Source organism: Melospiza georgiana, chromosome Z, assembly GCF_028018845.1.
Source record: "Melospiza georgiana isolate bMelGeo1 chromosome Z, bMelGeo1.pri, whole genome shotgun sequence".
NCBI classification, from domain to species: Eukaryota; Metazoa; Chordata; class Aves; order Passeriformes; family Passerellidae; genus Melospiza; species Melospiza georgiana.
Genome location: NC_080465.1, coordinates 7815551 through 7836094, shown reverse-complemented (window position 1 = coordinate 7836094; position 20544 = coordinate 7815551). Strand labels below are relative to the sequence as shown.

The following is a 20544-nucleotide window of genomic DNA, read 5'->3' as shown; positions in this document are numbered from 1 at the left end:
AAAATTTATCTAGCAAGATATTAGGAAGGTTGAAGCTTAGAAATGGAGCTCCTTGCATTGTGTATTAAACACAGGTAGTGTATTCCAAATGAGCAAGCATTGTTTTAACCAAAGCTACATGTGCTTATGGTGATTGGCTAGAACTACTGTCAATATGCTTTTGCTTTGTGTGATTGGTTAAGAAACTTATAAAGTATGTTGTAACATTAAGTTTTTTGGCCTGCTGCCTGGATTGTGCTGCTAGCATCTTCCCATTATCATAATCATGTAATGAGACTGATGCTGAAAAATAAACAGCTCTAGGCACTTTCCATAGCAGCTCTGTCTTGTTCCAAGTCTGTAAATAGCCCCCAGCCGGCGTCACTTGGCAGTAGTGTTGCCGCAGCAACTTTCCTGGGAATCCTGCTAGGAAGGGCTGGGGAGGAGAGCTCCAAGTTCTTGGCGACAGGAAGAAAGCCAGAGCCTGCTAACTCACATCTGGATTCACTAAACTGGATCTTTCTAGATTCCTACAAATCGGGCTGCTCTCCAGCTGTAGACCCTGACTTTGTATTTGCGACACTTTGAAATGAACTGTTACAGGTACCACACCATATTCCTGCCCACAGGGATACAGCTGGAAAACTCTCTGGTCCAAGAGCAATCTCAGCATGCTTTCCCCCCCCTGACCCCAGCAGCCAATGAGACAGGCTTCAAGGCTTCTGAATGAACTGTCTGTGCCTCCACAGCAACTTTCCTGAGCTCTCCCACCTCCACCCCATCCACCTCTCTGGGCAGAGCCATCCCTGCCCTGCTCAAGCCCTGGCTGCCCCCTGCCCCCTCTGTCCTCTCCCCTGCCCACTCCCCTGCAGGCAGAGCCAAATCCAAAGCCCCCCCACCCGCTGTAACCGGAGGCTTGGGAGCCAAAAGTGGTGAAAATCCCGGAAAGTTTTGGCAGAGGAATCTGTATGAAAAGAGTCCTCAGAGCTCCAAAGCAAACTGCCAGCCTGAGCCCAATCCGAGGGGGTGACTTCCCGGGAAGGGCAAACAGTGACAGGAGCGACCCTGCAGCCCCTCGGCCAGGCAGAGCGGATCCAGGCTCCCCTTGGCTGACCCCACCTGCACAACTTCAGAATAAGATCCGGCCGCATCTTTTTCAGAAGAGCAGCAGAGCACAGAAACAGCAGCTCCTCTTTGGCAAAGCCTCCCCAAACATTAATCTCCTGGACCCGTTTGATTCCCAGCCTCCATAGAACATGTCCCATGATCCCCCAAACTCTTGGAATGCAAGAAAAATCCCAAACACTTCTCTGGGAATTCTGGGGGTGGATGATTTCCTGGAGGAGTTGGGACGATGCCTGGTTGCAGCATCAATGACTCAGGGAATCCTGGAAAAAGCAGAGAACACGACCAAAGCTGGAAGCTGATCTGATTCCCCTTTTCTGGGCTTCGGGGTGCTGTCCACACTGCCTGGAGAAACCCTGGACATGCCAGGACACCCTGAATAAAATCCGAGATTCCCCCAGAGAAGGATGAAGGTCCAGCACCACTCAGAATTAAAGTCTCAGAGCCAGGTGTTCTGTTCTAATGTTTGAGAAAGTCTCTGTTACAATCATTCTGATCAAAGCTCTCCATTGAAGCTCTGGAGACAGGTGTAAGTTTGACCAAAGACTCTTCCTTTTTGAGAGAGACAAATTGTGAATTTTCCACTTTATCTGGTGCCAGAAATCAAAGGTAAAATCAGACTTCAAGTCTATATCTTGAGTTTTTCCCAGATTAATAAGTCTTTTAGTTCACATTTTGACATGTCCGAATGTCCTTGACCCTGTAAAATTGCCTCAAGCTGGTAAAAGACATCCCATTCTGGTTTAGAGAGATGGTTTCTCATCTCGTTGCTCCCGGAGTTGCTACTTATTACTGACAGGGCTATCAGCTACAGGCAGCGAAGGGGACGATCCATTCCTCCGTTTAACAGCCTGGGCCTCTGGCAATGGCACTGTCCATGGTCTTCTTTTTATTTTATATTCCTCTAGCCTAGAAATCCTCTTCACTGAGGAGCAGCTTTCCCAAAACCCTCTGATTTTAGGGATTCCTACAATACACTACATAATATATATTTTAATATATGTACTGTAATAAATAGAATATATAATATGTATATATAAAATGGGTGGGCATTCCTAATTTCCAGAAACTCATTGTCAATTTCATTGACCCTGAAAACAGCAGAGATGCGCCCATAAAACCTGATCAATCCATTTGGGGAAGTTTTAGGTTCAGATTCTCTGAGGCTTTAGATTTTTACATCTCTAGACAATGCTTCCAGGAATCAAAATAGATTTCAGAAATTAAACTTTTCTTCTTTTTTCTTCTCTTTGCACTCATGTGCACCAGAAACATTCAGTGAATGGGTTCCACTCTAATCCATCTCCAAGATGAATCTCCCAGCTGTGTTCACACTGGTGGTTCGTGTGTCTCCTCTGCACAGTGCAATTTTAAAATCTTCATTTAATCTTCTTTAAAACCTTCGTTCCAGTATCTCTGCCCTTCTTTTTCTGCTTTAGCTTGCACATGCGTGCAGATGTATCAGAAATGCATAATTTAATTTCTGATGCATCATTTCCTGTCTAGTAGTTTCACTGCATCCTGTTCTGATGTTATGCTAGCCTTATAGGTTTTATTCTAAGTGGACTCCTGTTTTCTTGAATGTGGAAGTTCTATAATGCAATGCTCTCATTCACCTGCTTTCATGAAACCCTTCATTAACATTAATTAGCACAAGCAGCTGTGTGGTTCCCCTCTGCTTTGCAGAAGATTTGGGAAACTCAAGTCCTGCTCAGCTACAAAAGAACATACATGGTGCTTAGTAATTCCCCAAAGAGCCTAAGTTAATGGTTAAACAACTGCAGCTTATTCACTTCACAGAAATTCGGAGAAAAAATATTGCAAATCTTGAGGAATACAGTGCAAGGGTGATGGGCATCCCTCAATTATCCAGACAGACTCATATGTCACTGGCAAAATTCCTTCTTTTCCAAATGTTTTCATTTGCTTTGGCTGTACTTCGTATGGCTGCAGGTCACATTTCCCTTGATTTAAGGAATATCTTGACAGGTATTCTTGGTGATAAATCTTGCTAATTCTGCCTTTGGAGGAATTTCTCAGTTCTGCAGTCCTTATTACACGCCCTGTTCTAAAAGACTTTTATGCTATTTTCCCTCTCTTTGTGTTTTCACACATGTTTAACAAGGTTTTCTTTCTAAGGATATTAATCACAATATCCCAAAAGATTAAAAAATGCTTAGTTGTTTTTGCCTGTTAGATTTACAAAAGAACAGTAAAAAAAAAAAAAATCTGAATACCTGCTGGATGTAAAATGCAAATAAAAATAAACTTGGAAGATCTCCCAAAAGCCTTAAGAAAAAACCCCATGCATTCTATAAAACCCAGAGTATTCATCTACAGTATACAAAAATGGGAACGTTCTAGAAAAGAAATTTTTTGCAACGGTTCTGCACAGAATTCTATGCTTTCAAGCTTTTTGCCCTTCAGGGGCAGTGCCATTCTCTGAACTGGAATGCTCTGAGCATGTTCTGCTCACCACGGCAGCTTTCTGCTCTCCCCTGGTACAGATCATCCTCCCAGCAAAGGGGGAGTGCAGCCACCACAACTCGCAGCTCCTTCCCACACAGCAGGAACCTGAAGGACAGAGATGGCTTTCACCAGCTGCTGTGGGTTCTAACAGTGCCACCTCTCAGCTGCTGAAACCCTGAATTTCTGTGTTGCAGTGCATTAGTTTCTGAGTCAAATGATCTGTTAGCTTGCGGTATGTTCAAGTGTTCCCCGACTTACTGCAGTTAGTTTCTCCCCTGTGTTATGCCCTCCTACCCAAGTGTCCCTCAAGCAATTCCCTCCCTCCTCACCGGATTTTTCCCTGTCTCTCAAGACAACCCGGCCCCTTGGGCCCATCCATCAGCCCAAAGCCTACCCTTTGTTCCAGAAAGTTCCCTGTCCCCCACACCAAGATCCAATCCCTATCCCAACCCTCTCTCCTCCCCTTGTTCTGATTTGTTGTAGCCCTCGAATCCACACCCCGAGAGTCGCTTATTGGTTACTATATGGTGTCCACCCCCCATTTTGAAAGATTTTAAAAGCCGTGGAGAAGGGCGCTGGAGGTGCTTTTAATCTTTGTTCCCCTTTGGCAAATTTCTCCTGGCAACCTTTCGCCTGCCTCTCCTGATAAATTAGCTGCACTTTACACCGTAGAAGAGCTGTCTCTGCCTCCTTCACTCAGTCCTCCAGGGGTCTTTATTGCTGGGCAGCTGGCCTAGAGGTTCTGGCTCAAGCAAAATCCCAACCTAACCTGTTCCTCATTCTTGCCACTGTCCCTGGAACATCACAGAGCTAGCCAGGGCTCCGGAGGGCAGTGACAGTGACCCACGCTCTGGCCTGTCACAGCCCCCAGAGCCACACCTGCCAGGCCACAAGCCCCAGCCCTGGTCCCCACTGCCGGCCTCAGCGGCTCCTGGGCATCCTCAGCCTGGGTGCAAAGGCAGCCACAGGAGCCTCCCAGGGCGCTCTGGATCCAGGCTGCAGGCACCCTAAAGCCGGCACTGAAAGGAACATGGATGGGGACTGCAGCTGGATCTTCCAGTGCTCACCAGCCCTGGCTGCCCTCTGAGTGAGCCCAAACCTCACCTGCAGCGCCTTGAGCACATTTACCCTTCTGGCCCATCCTGGAATGTGGTGTTCTCACATCCTACACCAGCCCTTTGCAGGGGTCACCAGCTCCCAGTTGCTCTGCTGCCCTGGCATTACTTTCTCTTTTGCTGCAACGAAGTTAACGGGTACACTCATGAAAATCCCAGCACAACATTTGCTTTTCAGGAGCTCTTAGGCAAAAAACCTCCACTGCTCACCAGTTTTTGCCTAGAAAAGGAGATCATGACAAAGCATAAGGCACAGGCAGGGCTCTGGCATAAGTATTCCTGAGCCACAGGATTCTACCCATTGTTGTTGTCAGCTGCTTTGCTAATATTTTAGAGCCAGTTCAGAACAGGGGCTGCTGTTGACAGGGTAGGAAAATTTGGAGAAGTAAAGGTGCAGGAAACAACAAGAAGAAGGAGAAAAAAACCCACAACAAAAAACCCAAGGGGTATAACACTTAAAAATACAGGGCCCAGTAGAAGTCCATGGAGATGGTTCAATAGAAAATGCCACCAGCAGTGAGCAGAGCTCGAGGCTGCTCACTGCCACCACAGGGGCTCCTCAGTCCCCTGCTGCTTTGTGTCTGATCCCTGCTGGGCTCCCTCTGCCCCTTTAACAAATGCAGCCCTGCCTGGAAAGGGCTCCATGCTCTGGTGTTCCCAGCTTGCTCCAGGCTGCATTCTTAGCAGCACTGAAAGAAGAAGTGAAACAAAGAGCCATTTTCTGTCCTGCCTGCAAACTCCTCTCCTTCACTTCCAGTGCCAGGGATCATCCCTCTGTCAGGTTGGCACTGTGCCTGCTGCATCTTGGTCCCTGTTCCTTGCATCAGCTCCTGCACATCAGCACTCACTGTCCCACATCATGAACAGAGGGCTGTGTCAGAAGAGCAAGATTGCAATTTCTTGGTCCTTTTAACAACCAGAAGAAGCATGAGTCCAAATAACTTAGTTGTTGGCTCCTGGCCTCCATTTAGATAACTCTTTTCTGCTTTAATGCAAAAGGCTCTTTTCCCACGTGGATGGAATTACCTGTAATTGGCAGTTACTTCAGGCTGTCAGGCACCATGGGAGTTTTTTCTTGTCTCTGATGAGGATTTGGTGAATTTTCCATGGGTCACTTGGTGGTGTCACCATGGGCTGAGCTCAGCGGCCGACTCTGCTGTCCCCAGGGGATGCATTGGGACGCCAAGCCCCTCAGGGCTGGAATTCAGGGTTGGGCGGGCTCGGAGCGCGCGGGGCCTGGGCCCGTGAGGAGCTGCTGCTGGCGCTGGCTGTGCTCAGCCCGCTGTGCCGAGCAGCCGCGGCCGTGGAGACACTGGCGGGAGCTGTGGCCGAGGCCGGCAGGCGGCCCGGGCCGGCTCGCAGCTGCGAGGACGCCGACAGCCTGTGCCCTGAGGCCGAGGCGGTGGCGGGCGCTTTGCGGGCAGGGCTTTTCCGAGCCGGCCGCAATGTGCTGCCTCCGGTGTGGGCCCGGCTGCGGCAGAGGCAGGCGGGAGCGCGGCGGGGCCGGCAGCGGCGGGCAGAGGCCGCAGAGAGCAGCAGCCCGGCCGGGCCCGCTGCGGAGCGGCACGGAGCTGCCGGGCAGCCCTCGGCCGTGTCTGTGCGCACAGGGCAGGAGCAGAGGCAGGAGCCGTGGCAGGAGCCGGCCATAGCGGCAGCTCGCCGTGCCCGGGGCCGCTGCCGCAGCTCTCCCCTGCTGGCCACAGCAGCAGCCGCTTTCCTCCGAGGCTCCGGCGCTTCTCGAAGACGAGGGGCCCGGCCCCCAGCACGGCCTGGAGCCCCGCAGCGAGAGGAGCCGCCGGCGCCGCAAAGGACAGCGCCGAGGGCGCAGGTTGAGGAGGAGGACATGAGGCTGGCTCTGGGCCGCGGTGGGGCAGCTCTGCCCTCTCGGCCTTCGCCTTGATCCCTTTGCTTCTTTTCCATGAGCCCTGATCACCCCATCCTCAGCCAAGGGCCCCCACAGCCCTTTCCAGGGCTGCAGGAAAAGCTTGCTCAGTGACAGAATCACAGAATCAGTGGCTTGGAAGACAGATGCTTTTAAGATGATCGAGTCCAAGCCATGCCTTAACTCCTCAACTAAAGCATGGCACCCAGTGCCACATTCAGTCTTTTCTCAAAGGCTTGCAGGGATGGTGAGTCCACCAGCTCCATGGAGGGGTCACACCACAAAACTCTGTAGCTGTAAGCGCCCGTTGTGGGAGGTGCTGTCTTTAGTGCAAGGCAGAGGTGCAAGTTTCTGAGTTGCCAGCACTTGCTGTGTCTGGTTGAGGATGCTGAGTGCTGGAGTCCTGCAGGATGGAGCCTTTTCCTGCAGGCAACGACAGCTAGAACTTGGCCTCTGACCTGTCATGTTGGGTTCCTGCCTCTCCTTCTGCCAAAGAAATTGCATTTAGGGATCCAAATCCAAGTGGCAGGAACCCAAATGCTCTTGAGTCACAGCTGCAGGCCTGAATCCACACAGGAGGTCTGGGCTGCCCATTCCTCCTTTGGTTTTTCCTGCAAATGCCTCTGCCTTTTCTGTATCAACTAGAAATACCCCAGCTGTGCCAAAACCAGCCAGTGGATGGTATTCTAAAGGCAGTGTGCTTTGGAGAGGATGAATGAAGAAGAACCTTCCCCACTTTTGAACCATACGAAAGAAGCCATAAGCATGTCTTAGCACCAGTAGAAAACAACTGCTAATTCAGGAGGAAATGTTGAGTTTTCTGAAGGAGTAAGAAGGGGATCTTTCAAATCATCTTCCAAATGAGTTGATGTTTCAGAAGCTTTATTTAATTACTTCATTTAATTAATCCTACTCTATAACCCTATTCTACAAAACTCTTCAACCATCCTACTCGAGAATCCTGTTCTACAATTCTACTCAAAATTGGCTATGGAGATAACATCTTGACATGATATGTTCTTGTCTCCTACTTCTGGACTGAGTTGATGAGTGGTGCCAGGATGGATGCTGGCTTGGCTGTTGTTACAAATGGATGCTGTCCACAGGTAAAAAAAAAAGAAAAAAAAGAAAAGAAAACAAGAGCAATGAACCATGACTTTCCAAGCTCAGTGCTTCACAGGCTCCATGAGGATTTCTCTAGTTCCTAGAAAGACCCAGAAATTAGAACAATGGGACCATCTGTTCCCCAATTGTTATGAGGACCTTGCCATCACAGGCAAATGTGGCCCAGACTCCCGCTCATCTGTTTATTGTGATGTCTTCATGTTACTGGGATTTTTGCCCTGCCAGTGCTGTAGAAATGGTGCTTTCTGTCCCTGGGGTTTCTTCCTTTCAGGAAACTCCAATGACTCACATAGGTCCCTGCCTTTCAAAGACGCCTTGAGCAGTTGGTGGCAAGGGACAACAATGCACATGGAGGAAATGATTTTTGCAATGGCACAGCTGAGCTGTGCCAAACTGCCTTGTGATTAGGCACTGCAGTAATTAGGAGCTGACATTCCAACAGCCCATTTCTCTGCTCCCTTGGGGGCCAGTTACAGGACATGTGGGGCCACTGACATTTTGTCTTGTCCACTTGGTAACAGTGGTGTCTCAACTATCACCCACAAACCTCTGACCACAAGTCTCTGCTGCTCTTTCTAGGATTCAGAAGAAGTAATCCATGCCCTAATATTTTGTGGATACATCTTGGGCAATGGGCAGGGCTTAGGGCTTTTAGGGCACTTGCAGATCTCCCCCTATGTGCAATTGCCAAGTGCAGCACTGCAGGTGGCCAAGGAACTAGCAGTAACTTTCTGATGGATTTGCTGGCTGCCAGAATCGAGAATTCAGGACTCTGAAGCTGTAGCCCCAAAGAGCAGGGAGGTGCTCTAAGGCACCACCTTTGTTTTAGCAATGGAGAGCGAGTGAGCGCGTCCTTCTCTGAAAGGAAGCGCTGCCCTGCGTGCCTTCCTTCCGGCAGCTGAGGAGGACAAAGTGCAAAATGTATTTTGCAGGCTGGCACCAGTCTGTGCTTCTTGTGCCTTTTCAGCACGGCTCTACGCAGAGAAGGCCATCATCTATCATTATATGGATGATATCCTTGTGTGTGCCCCCAATGATGATTTACTCACGCATGCGCTTGACCTAACGATCGATGCATTGATTGTTGCAGGGTTTGAGCTCCAGGAAAAGAAAATTCAAAAGATGCCACCTTGGAAGTATTTGGGCTTAGAAATTGGAAATAGGACCATTGTTCCTCAAAAATTAGAAATCAATCCAAAGATCAAGACCCTTGCGGATGTCCACAGGTTGTGTGGGTCTTTGAATTGGGTAAGACCATGGCTCGGTCTGACTAATAAAGACCTCTCCCCCTTTCAATAAATTGAAAAGAGGGGCAAGGTCTCAGAGGAAGATGACACCCAGACAGGCCAATGACCCCTGGGCATAGGGGCATCCTTTGAACTTGACCAACCACATGACGCCTTGCTGGAATGTTTAGCCTGATTGACAGGACTCACTCAGCATGGGGGCAAGGGGGAAGGGATAGACATACAGGCACACCTGGGAAAGTGACCTGGAAGGCCAAAATGGGACATCACAGCACACCACAACAGCTCTAGCCAAAGCTCCAGCCACAGCTCACACCAGCGGGGAAAGCCCCTCAAGAGCAGCAGAGTCTGCAGGGGCTGTTGACATTTACCTCTCTCCCTGTGGCATTGGTAAGTGCTCTGCAAACATCTCCCAAACTCCTAGAAACAAAAGAGAAGCAGAGAAAGGAGAAGCCATTTAGATCTTGCATTGAAAGCCAGCCCACACAGGAGATCTGTGCTGAAAATGCCTAAAACCTGCAGGATGCAGGAGGGCTCTGCCAGAAGGTGGATGATGCATTTTCCTCTCAAGTGCATGGCACCAGGCCTGTCCCTGAAGTGCTGGAGTTTAGTGCCTCAGCTCCTAAAGACAGCTTCTTCTTTCATCTTCGTAACCATACAGGCAGCCTTGCAGTGCAGATGGCTGGCACAGAGACTGATTTTGTACAGTCCTTTGAAGAGTTCTCTTGACAGGAAACAAAGCACGGGGCGATTCATTTCCAGGAGAGAAGGACACCTTCCCTACCTTTCAGCAGTTTTTTTTTTTCTTTGGGGGCACATGGAAAACACCTCGTGCTCTCTGTTTGTCCTGTAACCTGATGTACTTTCAAAGGAGTTCTTATTGACAAAAAGATAGCATTTTCATTATGGTAACAGTAACAGTCATAAAAATGACATCAGCAAGACATGTGAGGCAGAAGGGCTCCTTCAGGATGGAGAAAAACAAACTCCACCAAAAATACCCCACAAAACAACTAAAAAACCAAACGAAAACAAAACAAGCCCATTAAAAAAAACCCCCTCCCAAAAAGACAAAACTCCATAGCCAGTCCATTTCACCCAGAGTGCTCTCTCGGTGCTTCAGAGCACAGCGATTCATCTGGGGAGTCCTAAGTGGCCCTGTGACACCAAACTCAGGAGGAGCATTTGGTACAGCTCTGCTGACACCTGCACGCAACACACTGTCCCTCAGAGAAGAAACAGCCCAGACGTACCCAGCATCTCCAGGTACTTCTCCTCAGTCTCCTGTTTTGGAGCAGCCATGCTGCTGGCAGCATTGGAGATGAACAAACTGCCCGAGCTCGAGTTCCCAGGTTTGACAGTATGGGTTCCTTGAGCTGATGCTGCGGCAGCAGCTTTAGTGCCAGAGCCCGCGTAGATGTGCTCAACCTGCAGCACTTGTGGTGGGCACTGTTCCTGTGCCTCATGCCAACCTTGGGGTTCTTCATTGCCAGACGTCCTCTGGAAGTCTGTGCAGGCTGCCCGGTTAGAAGTCAGCACTTGCAGCTCAAGTGAAACAGAACAAAGCAGTCAGACACTACAGCTTGTCCCTGTCAGCCAGGAGTCATCGACTGTGAGGAAAGGGAAAGAACAGATTGACAGAGGATACAGACAGCTTGTTTCAGTCTTCCATCTGGGTCACCATGTTCCACTGTGGAAACACCTGCAGAAACAAGGAGAGCAGGAACAGGCCAGCAGGAATCAATTTGGATGACTGCTGGCCCAAAGGCCAAAGGACAAGTTTCACTGTCCAGGGCAGCTGTTGAGATTCAGCACACCAGGAAATGTCCCTCAGAGTGACTGTGATACACACCACAGCAGGATGGCACTCAGAGGCATGGCCTCACTCCCTGCTGCTTTGCACTGGAAAGGCAAGGAGGGCAGAAACCACCAGTTTGGTGACTGCAGTGACTGCATCCCTCTTTCACTCACTTGCTTTTCTGGAGCCTGAGCCTGAGGGAGGCAGATAGCTTCCTCTCTGATGATTTTCATGTCTTCCTGAAGCCTCTTCTCCAATGCCTTGATCCTAGCGTCAGTTTTCTGCAGCTCTGCCTTGATGTTCTGCAAACAAGGAGGAAGAGGACGCCTTGTAGAAAAAGCAAGGCTGCTTTGAGTGCACCACAGCCCACTGAGAATGGCCTCGCCCAGGAGGATTCTCCTGAAACGGAGCAAGCGCTAGGGCTGCTCTGACACTCAGGCCTTCGTGCACCAAGGCAACTTTCTGATGTCACTACCACAATTTGACAACCATGCCCGGACATGACAAAGCAAATGCTCCATGTTGGTCTGTGAGTTTATTCAAAGCACTAACCAACCTTCCCTACAGCAAACACAAAATAGCCAGGGAAGTTCTCCTCTGTCACAGAGCAGCACAAATTCCCCTCATGGACCAAACCCTGTTGTTCAGGGCATTCAAGAGGAACTCCAGGAGTGCCCCAAGCACCTACAGCCTGTACCCCAACTGAGCACTCAGATGGGACACAAGCAAAGGAAACTAGACCAAGAAAATAGCCCACAGCATTGCACATGTGAGAAACAACCCTGCCTTTAACTTTTTAAAGGTGTTTTAAACCTTAAGAAAGGACTGAATAAGGAAAGCTTGCAGCACTGGGAGTTTCCATGATTAGCAGCCACATGCTCATCTACAAAAGGGATGCTCTGCATTTTATACCCTTAGCCCCTCTGAAAGTTTTGTTAGTCAACTCTTTCTCTACTGTCCATTGGTGGAGATTACTTTCTTGCATCTTGACTGGAGGTCAGGTGTTGTTACACCCTGCCTGCTGGTCACAAGCCAGCCCTCCCCAAATGCCCTGACTACAGGCGATTACAAGGGGCTTAAGGAAGAGGACTATGAGAGGCCATACTACAATAACAGCACTTTACATTTTAACATAATACCTATCCACATAATAACTGTCTCTTAATTGTGAGAGCCAGCTATTACATTACTCACCTATAGTGCACAGAACCAGGAGAGAAGGCACTGTTGGCATCACAGCTGAAATGCTTCCTAACAAATGTCCCCACATATTTGCACCTTTCTTGGACATGGCCAGGACTCCTGTGGATGTACATCTCTGCCTTTCTTCCCCTTTGGAAGCAGTCAAACTGGCAACTCGTGGGGAAACCAGGGGCTTTGTGGGGGCTGCATTGCTCTGCACACACCCAGGCCACCCATGGCACAGTGCTTTGGTGCCTAAAAAGATCAACCAGCTAGAAAAGGTTTCATTTTGACCTTTCTTACCTGCTAACAGAAGTTGCCAAAATGAAAGTTACCAAGCAGGGCCTGATCCCTGCTGAGAGCTGAGGGTTAGAAAGGAGGCATTACTTTATTTCAGTGCTGGGTGCATAGGGAATCACTTCCTATAGCCCTGCACAGCCAACAATCTCACCTACCAGTTTGTATCCATGGACCTAAGACATATTCAATACTTTGCTGAAACTCACAGGCTAAACATTACCCCAAATTTATTGACATATTTCAGTCACTTCTCAGAATTTATTGACATCAGAGTAGGAGTGTCCTGTAGGTCCCTGGTGGTCATTGCCAGAGGTTTGGGGGAATATCCATGCACAAACGAGCCTAAGATGCAACTGGACTTGCAAAGCAAATTTATTCCATTAGTTTCAGTAGTAAGTAATACATACCAACCCCTGGAGTCCCAAAAATCTGCTGAGAAGAAGGCGATGGAGCGTGGTACTCGGCAGAAGGGGCAGGTAGGCAGTGCACTCCCAGGACATGCCCTGGATCAAAACAGTGTGCATCTCATCCTTCTCACCCTTCCAGCTTGGAACCAGGCCTTGTATCTCCTGCTCAGGAGTGGAATTTTCCCAGTTGCAGCATCAGCTCACACATGGCTGGCTGTGAGATGATGGCTCAGGATGACTCCATGACTCCCTGCCACCAAGGGCTTCATTATGCACTGTTCCCCTTTCAATGGGCTTGACTGCCCACTGATTGAGCAATACATTGATTCTCTTTCAAGGGTCAAGGTCCCACCTGTTAAACAAGACACTTTTCTTCATTGTCCTGTCAACCTGCTCAAACATGGATCAAGTATGGCAGTGCCTGGGACACGACTGTGGTTCCTGACACAGTCATTTGGGAAATATTCCCTTGCTCAAACTCTCCTTTGGTGATCAAGAGCCTCCTAAAAACATTTTCTTCTCTTTGAATGCATTCCAGCTACCTTCTTAGCAGGACCACTCTCCTTATTCTCTAGGGCAGCATAGCCACTTGCACACAATAAGCACTGCAGTGGGGGAATACAGGGTTCAGCACTCCTGTTAAAGGTAAAGGAACTCACAAGACTAAGCCCTGTTTGTTACACTTAATGCCTCTCCTTCCTATTCTGGGAACAAAACACATGGGTTTCATCAATACACCCTGCAAGTGCTCTTGCTGAGTGAAGCCACATTGCTGTGTCAATAAAGCAGCTGGGACTCAGTTTCTTCATGCAGGGAAAGCCCATTCTTTATTCACATACCTCATTTTTATACTGTTTTCACAGACCGCGTGTTCAACTCCAGCTGGCTGCTAGTTTCCTTGCCATACAATTTATTGCTTAGAAGGTGTTTTGGTGTGTACATGCTAGGACTCGCTCTTACTCAGGTGATTACATTTTTCTTTCATGGACGCTCATGGGACATATTTCTTGTTTATTCCAGATGCAAACAATTTTCTTAGCACAACAGCTTGTTGTGCTAACTGTATTCTTAGGACTTTTGCCATGGGAAGTTAGCTGGCTGCATGTGGAAGATGTAACAGCCAGCTGGGAATTTAGCAAAGCAAGGCCTGATTTTATAAGTCCTTTCTTTCCTAATCCCCCTACCTGTGTTCAATGCATTGTGACCTTCTTTCAAAAACTAATGAAGAAAACACAGATTGCCTACTGAGATTATTCTGCTCTCTTCCAAATCAGTTCACTCCTTAAGCAAAACCCTCAGACATATCCCCGACTCCCTCTCTCCCAGCCAGCTCAGGCTGCTCCGGCCTCTGCCGGGGTTCTGCTGGGGCTCCACCCTGCCCAAGGCCGGGCCCACTCTCACCTCACAGGCGCTGACAGCTCTGCACCACAGGAGACCTTCCCGAGCACCCTCTCTGATCTTTCTGCTTTCTCACTTGAGCAAGGCTCTCCTTCTGCCAAAGAGATTGTATTTAGGGATCCAAATCCAAGTGGCAGGAACCCAAATGCTCTTGAGTCACAGCTGCAGGCCTGAATCCACATAGAATGTCTGGGCTGCCCCACTCCTCTTTTGCAAATGCCACTGCCTTTTCTGCCTCAGCTAGAAATACCACAGCTGTGCCAAAACCAGCCAGTGGATGGTATTCTAAAGGTAGTGTGCTTTGGAGAGGATGAATGAAGAAGAACCTTCCCTACTTCTGAACCATACAAAAGAAGCCATAAGCATGTCTTAGCACCAGTAGAAAACAACTGCTAATTCAGGAGGAAATGTTGAGTTTTCTGAAAGAGTAAGAAGTGGATCTTTCAAATCATCTTCCAAATGAATTGATGATTCAGAAGCTTTATTTAATTACTTCATTTAATTAATCCTACTCTATAATCCTATTCTAAAAACCCCTTCAACTATCCTACTCTAGAATCCTGTTCTACAATTCTACTCAAAATTGGCTATGGAGATAACATCTTGACATGATATGTTCTTGTCTCCTACTTCTTCTGGACTGAGTTGATGAGTGGTGCCAGGATGGATGCTGACCTGGCTGTTGTTACAAATGGATGCTGTCCACAGGAAAAAAAAGAAAAAGAAAACAACAAAGAACAGTGAACCATGACTTTCCAAGCTCAATGCTTCACAGGCTTGATGAGGATTCCTCTAGTTCCTAGAAAGACCCAGAAATTAGAACAATGGGCCATCTGTTCCTCAATTGTCATGTGCAGAACCTTGCCATCCCAGGCAAATGTGGCCCAGAGTCCCGCTCATCTGTTTATTGTGATGTCTTCATGTTGCTGGGATTTTTGCCCTGCCAGTGCTGTAGAAATGGTGCTTTCTGTCCCTGGGGTTTCTTCCTTTCAGGAAACTCCAATAGCTCACATAGGTCCCTGCCTTTACAAGACAGGCACTGTGCTGATTTCCACAGGGAGACAGAGCAGTGTCTGCCTTTCCATGCCCTGCCCCTCGTGTGCTGGATGGCACCTTCCTTCCCAGCCGGGCCAGCCCAGTGGCACTGGGCCCTGCAGTTCCCTCTCTGCCACACAATCCGGCACTAACCCTGGCACAGTTCCCGTCACATTTTACCTGCAGGAGCTCCCTGGCAGACCAGCGCTGCTCCTTGTCTCTCTGCAGGCAGCAGCTCAGGAAGTCACGCAGGCAAGGCGAGAATCGGTTGGGCTGCTGCAGCCGTGGGGTCCCTACTGTGGCTATCAGTTGTGTAGCCTGGAGAAAAAGGAGACACCAGGCTCCACTTGCTGCTTTCACATCTCTTAAGTGCTCTCCCACCTCCCTTTGTTTAACCTCTGTTCTTCAGTGGCAGTTTCTGCCCTGGCAGAGACCCAGAGATCATTTTCCTTTACCAACCAGAAAACCCAAACCCCGATGCAGCCACAGCTTTTCCACCATCCCGCAGATCTTGCCTTGGCAGCTGATTTCATTGACTGACCTAGTTAGTGGGAGCTACGTCAGGAAAAGCACATTTGCTTCTCTGAGGGTTCACACCAGCTTGAGAGGCTTTTTGGAAGAGGGACTGTGCTATACAAACTAATTTCAAGGGTTAGTGCATGAAAGGCGTGTCTGCAGTGCTTGTTGGTCCTTTAAGTGCACGTGCCCTAGCACAAGACTGAACAAGCTTTTTTTGCTGTTCTTGAAAACAATGGGAATTGGAAGGAAGGGAAGGAAATCCATCAGTTAATCCCCAGGTAAGGAAATAAACATTTACAATCTCAGCTTCAACACAGACACATTAAGATGCCTGCGCAAATGTATTGGGATGAAAATGCCTGCTTGGGCACACAGGAGCCACCTGCAGCTTTGTCTCTCAGCAGTCTGAAAATTGCAACTTCCTGTTTTGCAGCAAAAAAAATTGTCATGGTCAGAAGAAGGAGAGGTGCCATCCCTGTGGTCACCCTCTGCTCATTTGGCTACTCAAGTCAATGCATGAAGGGTAGGCGCATCCCAGAAAGAGCCAGGAAACAAATGGGAGGTTTTGGCAGGCTGTCCACATCACCAGGCTCTGGCTTGGTCACATGGACAATGTGGCCTGGGCTATGAAGGAAACACGGTGACTGAGTGTTTCAGCAACACTGCGCAAGAAGCAGAAGAGACTCAGTGGCCTTTACACCCTCATGCCCAGGTTTCAGGCATGTTTCCCAGTGAGAAGAAACTGAACAGGGAGTTAGGCTCATCTCTAATGACCACAGTTTAGAAACTTTGTTGGGTTTGGGTCTCCTTCCTTCTTTTCTGGAAAGATAACAGCAGTTCTCAGATTCTTGTTTCCTGCTATTAAGGCCATCTCCACAGAAAAAAGAACTGGAACCACTTAAAAGCCAAAGGAAAGTGTTGCCTGAGAATAGAGTTTGTTTGAAGTTTGTTTGCATGTGGTAAGGCTTGAGTTCCCGTACTGAGGCAACCAAAACTACAGCAGATGCTGATGTGCTGCAGGGATATTTTTAGGAGGACACCTTGGTGGAAATAGTTCCAGCAGATGGCAATGGGCTTTTGTCCAATGGCATGCAGGACAAGGGACAGGTGAGAAACACTGTGGGATCAGTGAGTATTTGCTCCTTACCATGATGGGACTTTGGTTCCAGTAGGGAGGTTCTTGTTTGATCATTTCAATCCCCACAATTCCAAAAGACCATATGTCCACTTTGAGACCATATGGTTGACCTGTCAGCACTTCTGGCGCCAGCCACCAAGGAGTCCCGACTACCGAGCAGCTCAGGGCTGAGCTGAGTAGAGTCTGCTCTGCTCAGGGCTGAGCTGAGTAGAGAGGCCAAAATCACCTGAGGAGAAAGCAAAACTCTGTTTCTATTTGAATTCTGTGCAATTAGGAAAGCAAGCAAAAGAGTTCCACAGTACAATTTTGAAAATGTGCTGTTGAATTTCCTGGCATTGGCGACTTAAAAAATCCCCCCGTTTTTTACACTCTCTCCGTGGTGGCTTTTGTTCTTTGGAAGCTTTAGATTGTAGCTCCCTCTGTCTGGAAGGGACACACACAGAGCAAGGCCACTCTTGACTGCTTGTTCCTTGTCCTACCTCTGTGCACGTTGCAACTGTGCCCGCAGCTCACAGCGGGTGTCCCTGCACTGCCACCAGCACCATTTAGGGGAGCTGGCTGTCACTCCAAGCAGCCCCACACCCACATCCCTGGAATGCTGCTCCTGACCAAGAATACACTGACCCAGCTTGACAGAACCGTCGGTTCTGAGAAGGATGTTGTCATTCTTCACATCTCGATGGATCACATGGTTTGAGTGAAGAAAATGCAGTCCTTGCCAACACTGAGAGAGAAAACAGAAAGAGGAGGGCAAAAATGAGTGATGTGATTTCATCCCACAAGAAAGACAACAAAGAATCTAAAAGATTCCCTCTCCAGGGGAATGGGCAGTAATGGCAGAACAGTAATGGCCACTGAGAGGAAGAGCTTGCTGCTCCAACAGTTGCAGAGCAGGACCTTTCTGAGGAAAGGCATGTCAGCTTCTGAAAGAGCAACAGCACCTGCTGTTATAGACTGTCCCCTGCAAACCAGCCAGGATGACGGCTGCTGCAGTGCATGTGCTCAGAAGGAAAGAGCCTTTTGGCTACACTCCTGTCCTTGTATGCGAGGACTGAGAGAAACGAGTCTCTGTCTTTTTTCTTTGCTGATCATTTCAAATCCTGCCACCAGCACCTTTGCTTTCACAGGCAAGGAATGCAGTGAAGACAGACTCCAGGCAAACATTTAGAGAGGCAAGGTGGAGAACAGCAAATACAAATACATGAGCCAGAGTGAGAATACAACAGCAGGAGAGAAGAGTACTGGCACTGAGTACAGGGAGTGCAGGGGCACTGGCAGGCCTTGCACTTGAGATGCTTTTTCTTGCCCATAGCATACCAGCCACACAGAACCAAAGCTTGGCACAGGAAATCACTGCAGGTCTGAGCCCCTGTTTCCCAGACAATCCTGCCCAAGCCCTTGGAAACACAGATGGGATTGCTGACCTCCCGACTGATGGCTGCTGCCTCATCTTCACACAGGGAGGTCCTGCTGATGATATCGCTCAGGGCGCCTCCGTCCATGTACTCCAGCACCAGCCAGAGTTCCTCCCCCCGAAAGTAGCTGAAAGAAGGAAACAAGGGCATGGAGATGAACATGCATGGCTACTTTGCTGGGCAGATGACTGGCACAGAGAATGATTTAGTACAATCCTTTGAAGAGTTCTCTTGACAGGAAACAAAGCACGGGGAGATGCATTTCCAGGAGAGGACATCTTCCCCACCTTTCAGCAGTTTGACAAAAGAATTCCTTCCCATTTGTAAACCAGAGAAGCTCAATCCTATAACCAATCCCTAAAGGGACTTTCAGCAGCAGGACCCTGACCTGTTTATGAGCAGGCTGAGCTCCAAGATGCCCCTCTCCCAGCTAAGGAAGGCTCCAGCCTCTGCAGTCTCTGCAGCCCTCAGGGACAGGGCAGCGACCACAACCAGGCTGGCAAAGGCCAAGCATGAGCACTGACAGGCACTGATGGGAAGAAGCCAGAGTGAGCCTGAGCCCCGTACAAGTATTTGCCCCCATTCAGGACACAACAGGATGGGCCTTGAGATCAGCCCCACCGAGGTGTGGATCAGTGCCCTTTTTGTCCCAACAGGTGATGGTAGACACAGAATCCCCTGAGCTCTGGTCTCAGCCCCACCAGGTCTTATCTGAGAGCACAGCACTGGCAGCTGTTATGGGCAAGAAGCAGATTCATTGGGTTGTGCTGCAGAATCACAAAGGACTTGATGTGTTTTCCTAGAGACTGGTCTGAGCAGGGCTTGGGCCAATGGCTAGGATTCTAACATTCATGGGAAAGAGTGGGAATCGGGTATGGAAAAGCGCCATGGATCTGAGGAATATACCATGGCTGGGCTGGAGGCTCTCTCCTGAGAAACGCCTGCAGTACAGTTTTATCTGATCGTGCCACTTGGATGTGTCTCTTGGACACATCTTGATATGCACAAAACTAGAAGATTAAATAAAAGTTGTTATAAAGATACTGCTTTTTTCTTTGGGAGCACATGGAAAACACCTCATGCTCTCTATTTGTCCTTTAACCTGATGTACTTTCAAAGGAGTTCTTATTGGCAAAAAGATAGCATTCTCTTATTGACAAAATATAGCATTCTCATGGAAATAAACTGCAAATATAGTAGTGGTACCAGGACCAGTCATAAAAATGACAGCAGCAAGACATGTGAGGCAGAAGGGCTCCCTTCAAGATGGAGACAAACAAACTCCACCAAAAATACCCCACAAAACAACAGAAAAAAAAATGCAGAAAGAAAACCAAACACAACCCCCCCTCAAAAAAAAAAAAAACCCCAACCAAAAAACCAAACAAAAACAACCCAAAAAAAACCCAATAAAAAATCCCCAACCAAAAAGACAAAAGTCCAAAGCCAGTCCATTTCTGTGAAGGTATTTTTCTCTGATGACTGTTTGGAAGTCAGGAGTCTAAGGAGAATTTAGGAAGCTAAAAATTCTGTTCAGTTTGGCCACGAGCATGCAGGAGTCGCCTAGATCATTTGCAAGGTCACATCCTTCTGCTGATGCAAGAACAATCCCTGCTTCAGTCTTTAGCAGAGAGGGAAGCTCAGGCAAACCCAAGCCAGTCCGAGGTACCCTGAGAGGCAGCAGGAACACCCAGAGCGCTCTCTCGCTGCCTCGGAGCACAGCGCTTCCTCTGGGGAGTCCTAAATGGCCCTGTGGCACCAAACTCGGGGAACATTTGGTACAGCTCTGCTAAAACCTGCACACAACACACTGTCCCTCAGACAAGAAACAGCCTGGACGTACCCAGCATCTCCAGGTACTTCTCCTCAGTCTGCTGTTCCAGGGAGATGAACAAACTGCCCGAGCTCGAGTTCCCCGGTGTCACAGAAGAGCTTCCTTGAGGTGATGCTGCTGCGGCAGCAGGTTCAGAGCCCGTGATGTGCTGGACCTGGAGCATTTCTGGTGGGCACTGTTCCTGTGCCTCATGCCAACCTTGGGGTCCTTCACTGCCAGACATTTGCTGGAAGTCTTCACAGGCTGCCCGGTGAGATGTCAGCACTTGCAGCTCAAGTCAAACAGAACAAAGCAGTCAGACACTACAGCTTGTCCCTGTCAGCCAGGAGTCACCAACTGTGAGGAAAGGGAAAGAACAGATTGACAGGGGATACGGACAGCTTGTTTCAGTCTTCCATCTGGATCACCGCGTTCCACTGTGGAAACACCTCCAGAAACAAGGAGAGCAGGAACAGGCCAACAGGAATCAATTTGGATGACTGCTGGCCCAAAGGCCAAAGGACAAGTTTCACTGTCCAGGGCAGCAGTTGAGATTCAGCACACCAGGAAATGTCCCTCAGAGTGACTGTGATACAC

General features: G+C 48.8%; 1 protein-coding gene across 1 annotated transcript; it reads right to left on the bottom strand.

Moving 5' to 3' along the window:
- Nucleotides 1-10602: 10602 nt before the first annotated feature.
- LOC131095757 (serine/threonine-protein kinase PAK 1-like) lies at nucleotides 10603-20131 on the bottom strand. Its single transcript, XM_058043837.1, is given in 9 exon segments — nucleotides 10603-10644; nucleotides 10914-11042; nucleotides 15243-15380; nucleotides 16729-16899; nucleotides 16902-16945; nucleotides 17344-17443; nucleotides 18144-18261; nucleotides 18836-18866; nucleotides 19978-20131. Coding segments are annotated over 9 exon segments (927 nt in total).
- Between the last annotated feature and the right edge of the window lie 413 nt (nucleotides 20132-20544).